Source organism: Cornus florida, unplaced genomic scaffold (assembly GCF_030987335.1).
Source record: "Cornus florida cultivar Cherokee Brave unplaced genomic scaffold, ASM3098733v1 CherokeeBrave_3.0.0_Hap2_Chr06, whole genome shotgun sequence".
NCBI lineage: Eukaryota > Viridiplantae > Streptophyta > Magnoliopsida > Cornales > Cornaceae > Cornus > Cornus florida.
The window spans coordinates 23,737,643-23,748,192 of NW_026775576.1; the positions used below are offsets into that span (position 1 = coordinate 23,737,643).

Sequence of the window (10,550 nt, forward strand, 5' to 3'; positions counted from 1 at the left end):
ATAAATTTGGACAACATATGGTTCCTGGATGACTTAACATCCAATGTGTTATATCTTAAAGGAATTGAGGTCTTATCCTTTGGTAATCCTGGCAAGGATTTTTTAGAGGAAAAAAAAAAAAAAAATTATTATATAAAAATGCAACTTAACTAGTTGATTGGATCACCAGATTCCAAGACATATTTCAGGAAACGCAGAAATACCAACATCACCCAAGATGTTGATTATTGGTTTCACGATATCTTAAAAACTCAATCAATTGTACATTTCAATTTTTTTTCACAAACCATATAAACTCATCATGTTTCAGTTGTTACCATTTATAAGATTTACACTACAAATTTACATATTTGCTGAGGACAAGACTTATAAATGATTAATAGAAAGAAAACGTACCATTCTTCCATAGCCATGAATTACCACCTGAGAAAAACTGTTTATTAAGATTATCCAGAACTTCCCATCAACCCAGACTTTTTGGACAAATATAACTGGATTTGTAGCCCCAAAAATATCACGTGGGAAAATGCAAATATACAGCCGGCCACCTAAAAAAAAAAAATCCATCTAAGAGTCCGCTAGAGATCCACCAAACCAAAAGTCTCAATTAGATCGGATTCTTTTGGTTGATTATGTATCTTTTCAAAAATGTCCTTGAGCTTATCATGTTGAACCATCACTTCCAATATTTTATCTTCTGAATCTGTGGATGAGATTTTTGGCTTATGAACTTTCCCCTCCGTAGAAGAAAATATCAACTCAGATAACCGGTCTTTCTCAGCCTGTCGTACATATATCTCTCCCTCCATCGTGCCGGATGTAATGAGATGGTAAATGTGCACAACTTTCTTCTGACCAATCCTGTATGCCCGGCTTATTGCTTGCCTTTCTACTGATGGATTCCAGACAACATCAAGCAGAACAACTCTTGAAGCCCCTACCAGACTAATCCCTTCAGAACAAGCCTTTGTAGAAGCAAGTAGTACCCTTACTTCACTGTTAGGATCATTAAAGACACTAATTGAAGATTGCCGCTGCTTTACATCACGATGTCCATCAATATACAACACCTCCTTTCCTTCCGTCCAATCAAAATGAGATTTAAGCTGGTTCATTATGAAGGCCAAGGGATCAATATATTGACTAAAAACCAAAACCTTCTCATTTAATGCTCCACTTAGCCGGATGAGTTCCATGAGGAATTTTGTTTTGACTCCATCATCAGGATGGAATTCCAATTCATTCTTAACCACAAACGACTCTTTTGTTTCTGAAAAGCAACACTTCGGCACCAATGAAGGGTGAACAGAGATCAATGACACAAAATATCCCCGTTCAAGTTTCTTTATTCCTTGAAGGTCTTCCAAGAGGGTCTTCTGCAACGGCGTTGGCTTTAAGACAACCACGGAGTGCCTCAACCCGGGGAGCCTTTCTTGAAGTATGTAACCTTTGTGTACATGTACAAATGGGTCAATCATGGCTCTGAGTTCCTTTAGTTTATCATTGGCATCTTTGCCAATGGTACTGGTTAGAGAAACCCATTTCCCTCTCGCCAAACTGCTTTTCTGCCCACTCTTTTTTCTAAGATCTCCATTGCTTTTAGACATGATCTTGTCAGCAAACTTTGGTCTGACCAAACAGAGTGTATTATAGAGCTCACCAAAGTTATTCTGAAAAGGAGTTCCTGAAAGAATGATGCGCCTTTGAGTTTCAATTTTTGACAAAGCTTTCCAGATGAGACTTTGCTCATTGCGAGGAGTGTGCCCCTCATCGAGCACTACAAGACTAGGAAGTTCGAGGAGGATTTTTTTAACCACGTCACCTCTTGCATCAGGTTTAACCTTTCTTTTCTCCTTACCTCCTCTATCAACATCAACACAATCTCCCGCAAGTTTCTCGAACAATCTGTAACTGATACCCAGTATGCTTCTATCCTTTTTCCAGGAGTACAACTTTACCATACGCATAGTTTGTACACTTTGCTCATGTTTTGCAACTTGCTTCAGAAAATTGACAGCTACAGTATTTTCCTGGCCAGAGTACTCTGGCTTGTTCAGATTGTGAAAGGGAATGTCAACATTCCATTTTCGGAACTCTTCTTCCCATGTAAGTAGCATACTGCAAGGAGCAATAATAACTGGTCTGCATGTCGGAAATAGTTCTAGGTACGTTTGTAGAAAGACTATTGTCAAACGCGTTTTTCCAGTCCCAGGAGCATGTGATATAATGCATCCACTCCCACCATCAAAAGCAGGCTGCTTCAACTTCTCAAGGTGAATTCCACCAGCTATATTCTTCCAAATAAATTCAAACCCTTCTTGCTGATGGGGATACATACTGTTTTTAATTCCAGGAATAATGTCCCATACTGTGCCTTTGTCATGAACAGAGCAATTAATACCTGACTGGTTTTCACAACCAGAAATTTGGAACTGAAGCTCATCAAAAATAGTGCTGTCTGATCTGCCAAACTGTCTTGTGTCACGATATCCCCAAGGACACTTACTCTGTATGAATAACCAAGTTCAAGTAGAATCAGATCACTAAGGTTTTACCAAGTAAATAAGTAAAACTTGTAGAAACAGAGACGGGTGAAACGGTTTTCTTTTATATGGTAGGTAATTTTTTTTGGTAGGTCAGAGTTTCTTCTAAACACTAAAATTACCTATTCGAATCAAAATAAATCAACAAACCATATCCCAGACATGGGGCTAGCATCACAAATCATGTTCGGCCGTTCTGCTTCCTCTAATGTCAATACTTCTAAGCAAGTCATTCACATTGACACAAGGAATTATTATGGAAAAACAAACAACCAACTTGGTATTATGACACCTATTCAATGCACTATAAACTATAACCCCCGATACAAGGACAGTTGCATTTTCAAGTCAATGGCCAATATTACTTTTTGCTCCAAAATCAACATGAATATCCAGAACGCTCTTCATGAGGCAAGTTCAAGTGTCTCAAAACATCTAAATATATATATTATGCAAATTTAAAAATTTGGATATCAAATCGAGCCCTGCTCAAATCAACAGACTGTTGGCCGATTTGGGTCATACCTAGCCTGCTCAGCTATAGACAAAGATGTGAAAAAGTAAAATCATCACATGGCTTCTGCAGTAGAAAGAAACCAATTAGTGTATGAGGACTCCTCAACCTACCACCAAGCTAAATAGCCAATCACATGATCACATATCTCATGTTCATTAAGTATAACTCGCCATGATTTGAAGTCAATAATATATTATCAAAGAACATCTGAAAATTTAATGCAATTTATTGCAAAATTAAACAGGCCATATGGAAATAACATAAGAAATCTTAACAAAAATAAATATCAAAAGACAGGTTTGCTCGACTTACAAAGGATGGGAATATAAATTTAATCTCCAGTTTCACAAAAGAGCAGAATTTGCATCTGAGACCAATTTGTTCATCAATAATTAGCTTATGCTCTCCCTGACGGCAAAGGGTAATTGGATCAATTTCAGTCTCAAGGGAGATGTTGTCATTATTACCAACCTGCAGAATATCATGGGGAAGCTGAAGTTAAAACTCAACAAAAAAAAGTCGAAAGATACACATAAACCAATGAAGACCTAAAAAAAAAGAAGATTTGAAAATTTTAAAGAGTCAAGAAGGCCATAAGAGAATTGAAAACCGTACAAGATGGGTTTGATTTGTACAAAAGATTCCCAAAAATGGAGCTGGTGTGAAATTGTGACTTGGTGCAGACGAAAGGAAATAAAGAAGGAAAGCCCAAAAGGAAACTGGTAAAGTAGAAGATATATTTCATGAAAAAAAATTGCTTCCACAATTACTGTAATAAAAGCAGACACATGCACACTGATATTAGGCTACATATATCAAAACTCCACAAAATCTGAAGCAGTGGGCATCCATGAAGTCTCAACAAACACACATATGCACAGACAAGTTAGTGGTATTCTATGTGACAAAGAAATCCCAAACAGGTTATAAGGAAAATTTTATAGGACGGTCATTAGGCCATCTATCTTATAGGGGCAGAGTGTTGGAAGTTAAAAAAGAAACAAACATCGAATTCACGTAATTGAAATGAGGATGTTGAGGTGGATGATAGGAGTGACTAGAAAAGATAGATTTACTAATCAAAGTCTGAGGGAGATTATAGGAATAATGCCTATTAGTGACAAAACATGAGAAACTAAACTTGTATGGACACATAGAACATAGTGTTGACTTTAAGATAAAATCAAATCAAGACTAAGTATACGAAGAAGAAAAAGAGGAGGATGAGAGAAAAAGAGAGAAAGATGGGGAAAGAGAGAAAAAAATGAAAGAATACTTCCATCCTTCTACCACATTCTATTTATACTAATAAGTTTCATAAATTACAAATAAGCCCCAATATTATATAATTGATAACAAATAAACCCCTAACAACACTCTCCCTAAAGTTGGTGCAAAGATATCTATCATGCCCAGCTTGACTAAAATATTTTGTAAGCAAGTCTTGCTCACACCCTTAGTCAAAACATCAGCAACCTGATCATGTGTGTTGACGTATGGAGTACAAATCAACCCAAGACGAAGCTTGTCCTTCATGAAGTGTCGATCGACTTCAATGTGCTTTGTCTTGTCACATTGAACTGGATTGTGGGCAATGCTAATAGCAGCATTATTGTCACAATACAACTTTATTGATTCGCGAACAAGATAACCCAACTCACCCAACATCATTCGTAGCCATAACAACTCACAAACTCCATGTGCTATGGATCTAAACTCAACATCAGCGCTAGATCTAGCTACTACAAACTGTTTCTTGCTTCTCCATGAAATAAGATTACCTCCAACAAATGTGCAACATCCTGAAGTAGATTGTCGATTTGTCACAGACCCTGCCCAATCAGCATCAGTATAGGCTTCAACACATAAGTGGCCATAAAGGCCAAATAATATCCCCTTACCACGTGAACCCTTGAGGTAGCAAGAACATGATGAGCTGCCTCAACTCCTTTAAGGTGAGGTGTACGAGGAGCATGCATAAACTAACTAATCACACTAACAGCGTAGGCAATATCCGTGCGCGTGAGAGATAGGTAAATCAGTTTCCCAACCAATCGCTGAAATCTTCCCACATCATCTAATGGGTCTCCATCTACATCATTAAGCATATGGTTCTGCTCAATGGGAATATCAATAAGTCTAGCTCCAAGCCTACCTATTTCAGCCAACAATTCTAACACATACTTCCGTTGAGAAATGCATACCCCTTTCTTCGATCTGCACACCTTGATGCCAAGAAAGTATCTCGGATTAGTATCTCAATAATTCGAGGTCTTTAACCTCGAACTCTATCCCCAAGAATGACTTCATTCGATGAATCTCTTTTGAATCATTTCAACATATACAATAAGGGCAATGGTGCAACCTTGGTGCTTCTTGACGACGAGAGTATGATATGTCTAACTCTGTGTGCACCCTACTCTTTTTCACAGCAGTGCTGAACCTCTCAAACCAAGCACGTGGCGACTGCTTTAACCTATATAGGCTTTATTTAGCTTGCACACTAAATTCTGACCATTGGCAAGCTTAAACCTTAGTGGCATAGTTGTATACACCTCTTCCTCCAAATCACCATGAAGGAAAGCATTCTTTACATCCAACTGATGTAAAGGTCAATTCAAATTAGATACCAAAGAACTTATCAAAAAAAAAAATTAGATACCAAAGAAAGAAGGACACGTATAGAGTTCATCTTGGCAACTGGAGCAAATGTTTCCAGATAATCAATCCCATAGGCCTAAGTGAAGCACTTTGCAACTAACCGGGCTTTATATCTCTCAATTGTTCCGTCTACATGATATTTTATTGTGTAAACCCATTTGCAGCCTACTGGTTTCTTACCCCTAGGTAATGGAACAATATCCCAGTACCATTCTTCTCAAGGGCCTTCATCTCTTAAAACATGGCTTCCTTCCATGGAGTTTGGCTGAGAGCATCTGAAACATTAGAAGGAACAAATACAGAGGAGATACACGAAGTGAAAGCACGATATGTTGGAGATAAGGCATCATTGGATACAAACTCAGATATGGCATGTTTTGTACAACTACAAACACCCTTACGATAGGCAATAGGGACATCAAGAACACCAAGAATTCTATTGGGAAAATAATAAGGAGTATCAATGTCAACTGAGGAATTAACTGGATTGAGGGAGACTTCTTGGTCCTCAGGTGAGTCAATGACTTGTTTTGACCTCCAAGTGCAGACAATTGGCTGCTTTCCCTACTGCAAATCATTAGTGTTAGGAGGACTAGACGTAGGCACCTCAGTAAGAAGCTCCCATGAATGGGAACCTCCCCCTGAATGGGAATAGGCAAAGGAAAGGAGCATTCCCTCTTAATGGACGATAGATTCTCTACTTGTATAGTAGTCTCCCCTTGTAGAGAATCCCAAGTAATGAAAAAAAAAGGAACAGATTCAAAGAATGTAACATCTATGGAGACGAAGCAACGACGAGCGGTAGGGTTATAACACCAATACCCTTTTTGAGTAGTGAAGTATCCAAGAAAGACGCATCGGATTGCCTTAGGGTCCATTTTGTCCTTGTGATGATGAATGTGAAGATAACAAACACAACCAAACACTTCAGAGGGACAGTAAACAAGGCAGTGTTATGGTGTAAGACAGAGAAGGGGGATTGATAGCCAAGAACCTTAGAAGGCATGCGATTGATAAAGTATGTAGCTGTTAAGGTTGCATCAACCTAATAACTTTTAGGCACTCCCATCCCAATTAGAAGAGAACGGGTAACCTCTGACGATGATTTCTTTTAGCTACACCATTCTGTTGTGGTGTATCGACACAAGAGGTTTGATGGAAAATCCCGTTATTAGCAAAAAAGGAGGCAAGACCACCACACATAAACTCTCTTCCATTATCAGATCAAAGGATTTTGAGGGGACAACCAAACTGAGTACATACCATCCTATGAAAGGTTTTAGAAATGGAATGAACTTCATGTTTGGTTTTCATAAGATAAAGCCAAGTATATCGACTAAAGTCATCAACAAACACAACAAAGTAACGAAAACTAAGTAATGAAGTAGTAGATTCAGGACCCTACATATCATAATGAACAAGCTGTAAAAGAGTTGTACTTTTATTAATACTAGTAGGATAAGAAACACGACATTGTTTGGCAAGAACACGTGTTTCACAATTTAACTTAAAATATTCAACAAAAGCAAACTGGGAAGCATATCCTTCAAAATAGGAAAAGGTAAATGACCTAGTCTATTATGCCATCGCATTAATAGATCTTTATTGATATTACTATTCCTAACACTAGATTGATTTGCAACATAATAAGAATTTGGCCTCGCGTTCAGCAAATATAAGCCATTGTCCTCAAGTCCACTTCCAATCGTCTTCCCCGTGTCCAAGTCTTGAAACACACAGTGAGATGGAAAAAAGGTTACACTATAATTCAAGCCTTTTGTAATGTGACTGCTAGAAAACTTTGGGACATGAAGAACATGTCGGGTTTATGGCTCAAAATTGTGTACATAAATTAATTTCCTTTTCCGTTTTGGAATGTTAAAATTTGTGAAGGAAATTTGTCTCATTAAGTTTCTATTTTAGAGTTGGGCTTTATATGGTAACTCCTTGTAAGCAAGTTGGGGAATACTTGTCCAACAAGGAATTGGTTTTGAAGACTATAAATAGAGATGGGTGTGGGAGGTTTAGAGAGAGAGAGAAGAAAAAAGATGTAAGGGGTTTAAGGGTGAGTGTTGTGAGGAGAGAAGAGAGTATATGTAATTCCCGAGTATATACATGTAGCCTTAAAAGAGATGATGAGTGAGTGAGTGGGGTTTTGACATGTGGCTGTATATTCTCTTCCTTGATTCATAATAATGAAATCTCTCTCCCCCATGGACGTAACCCTAGAGTTGGGTAACCATGTAAAATATTGTGTTGTGTGTGGATGTGTATGATTGTTATCTCCACATATGTTTGTGTTAATGTGATGTGATAATGTTTTTGCATGTGTGATGAAGGACAGTTTAACTCTCAACAATAGTCCACCATTGAGTGGGTTGGAGGGAGTTAATTTTCCCCAACAAGTGTTATTGGGTTCAGAGCCTGTGATTGGTCCTGAAGATCAGAACATAAAATTGGTGTGAAGTTTGTCAGAGCAAAAGGCTAATCATGATGTGCTATGGAGCTTCAATCAAAGTTGATGATGACATGAAAATTATAGAGGGTGTGAAGACACAGGCCATGAGGAATAAGTCTTGGTACAAGTAGGAGGATGTTCGTTTTCAAGATGGGGCGAAGGTGATAGAGGTGAAGCCCACAAGGAACAAGTTTTGGGGACAAGCCAAAGAAGGTGCTAGTTCTCAAGATGGGGTACAGGTGTGAAGAATAATGGGGTTTGCTTTAAGCCTGATAAAGAGCAAAGGGGAATATAAAGAGTGAAGAGGAGAGGTTTGTTGCTTTGAATCAGAAAAGCAATTGATGAAGATAAGTTAAAAACTAGTGGGTTTCCATGCGTGAGCAATTTAACACCAATGGGGATGATGGATAGAGTTTTGTTCAAGGTGGAGCGATCTTCATTCGCGGTGGAGCTATAGAGGAGCGTGTGAAGACCGATTTTGAGCCAAGGTGGAGATTGTTGGGTTTGTGGCTAAAAATTGTGTACAGAAATTAATTTCCTTTTTCGTTATGGAATGTTGAAACTTGTGAAAGAAATTGTGTCTCATTAAGTTTCTATTTTAGAGTTGGGATTGATATGGTAACTCCTTATAGGCAAGTTAAGGAATACTTGTCCAACAAGGAATTGGTTTTGAAGACTCTATAAATAGAGATGGGTGTGGGAGGTTTAGAGAAAGAGAAGAAAAAAAAAAAATGTGAGGGATTTAAGGGTGAGTGTTATGAGGAGAGGGGAGAGTATATGTAAATCCCGAGTGTATATATGTAGCCTCAAAAGATACGATGAGTGGGTGAGTGGGGTTTTGACATGTGGTTGTATATTCTCTTCCTTGATTCATAATAGTGAAATCTCTCTCCCCCGTGGAAGTAACCCTAGAGCTAGGTGAACCATGTAAAATATTGTGTTGTGCGTGGATGTGTATAATTGTTATCTTCATATATGTTTTTGTTGATGTGATGTGATAATACTTTCGCGTGTGTGATGGAGGGATTTAACTCTTAACAATCAGTGGGTTGGAGGGAGTTAATTTTCCCCAACAGAACAGAGGATAAGGTAAGATTAGGGGAGGCACAAACAGTGTCCTTCCTCGCAATGGAGGTGAAGTTGTCATCAGCCACTCAAACCTTATCCTTACCAGAATATAAACTGTATGAAGAAAAATCAGATGTCATACCAACCATGTGATCAGTGGCTCCTGAATCAATAATCCAGGGTGGCCCACCAGATAGTGTGGAAACCTGAGTGCCGAATGAGAGGAACCTGTCTAAGAGAAGATAAGAGGTGGAAATGGAGGCATGTTGTGCTAGTAGATGTCGGAGAGTATCAAGTTCAGCCCCGAACAAAGAACTCGGTGGCCCTGAGGAGGCATGACCAGTAGAAGCAATCTCACGCTCTACAGTATGTGACATAGATAACCCCCTAAATGGACCAGGCCTTGGCCTATCATTCGCATGAGCAAGAGCTAGAGTAGGGCGACTGTGTAGATTCCAGCATATTTCCCTAGTGTAGCGTGTATGCCCACATTGATCACACCTCAACTTGCTCTTGTCATCCTGCTTCCCTCCTTTTGAAGGATTGGGTTCGTTTGATTGTTGTGTGGCAAGAGCAGACCTCTCAGACAATGGTACTTCTAGCTCAAGCTTAGTGTATACAGGTGCAGACATAGACATACCCTTCATTCTACTCTCCTCAGCCTGGATATATGAAAACACATCTCTAACAGAAGTAGGGGCTAGATACCTGCCTAATACTTGCACCCTAGCATGCTTGTATCTCAGATGCAAACTACCCAAGAACTCATAGATTCAATTCCTTTCTACCATAGCATGAAATGCTTTAACATCAGATGCACACACAAATATGTAGTCTTGGTAGTGATCTAACTCTTCCCATTTACCACGTAGAGTGTGGTAATATATAGCAAGAGTTTGGTCTTCCTGCTTGAATCTTAAAATCTGTTGTTGAAGTTCATACAATTTTGCAAAATTACCAACCGAGGAATACGTCTCTTCCACAGCCATCCATACTCTTTAGTTGTTTTCACAAAGAGAAACCCTCTGCTGATGTGTGGCTGTATTGACTGCAACAACAACATCATAAATAGTGCATTATTTGCACTTCACTCGTTGAATTCCGAATCACTCTTGGAGGGATACGTGATAGTCCCTTCGATATGATCGATCATCCTACGACCAGTGATATGCATATGAGTAGATTGAGCCCACTCCATATAGTTTGTCCCATCCAGCCTAACAGTGGTAATACAAAGGCCTGGATGGTGATCGCTACTACCTCCCAACACTAGAGTCAGACTAGGAGAAGACCCAACTTCTTT

General features: G+C 38.9%; 1 protein-coding gene across 1 annotated transcript; it reads right to left on the reverse strand.

The window, feature by feature from the left end:
• Window positions 1-321: 321 nt before the first annotated feature.
• LOC132313878 (SNF2 domain-containing protein CLASSY 3-like) lies at window positions 322-10,236 on the reverse strand. The gene is made up of 7 exons (XM_059812816.1): window positions 10,036-10,236; window positions 9,340-9,909; window positions 5,576-5,660; window positions 5,048-5,215; window positions 4,513-4,892; window positions 3,373-3,531; window positions 322-2,507 (listed from the first exon to the last, which is right to left on the reverse strand). Exons 1-7 carry the CDS (start codon window positions 10,234-10,236, stop codon window positions 579-581), a joined length of 3,492 nt encoding a protein of 1,163 aa, XP_059668799.1. The 3' UTR covers window positions 322-578.
• Window positions 10,237-10,550: the final 314 nt, after the last annotated feature.

Bases quoted from the DNA above. Each gene is read 5' to 3' on its own strand.
- LOC132313878 (XM_059812816.1), bottom strand. From the start codon at position 10,236: ATGGCTGTGGAAGAGACGTATTCCTCGGTTGGTAATTTTGCAAAATTG. The intron at 4,893-5,047 runs GTTAGTTTATGC...CTGATTGGGCAG, and splicing joins CTACGCTGTTAGTGTGATTA to GGTCTGTGACAAATCGACAA. The intron at 3,532-4,512 runs GTGAGCAAGACT...GATATTCTGCAG, and splicing joins CTGATGTTTTGACTAAGGGT to GTTGGTAATAATGACAACAT.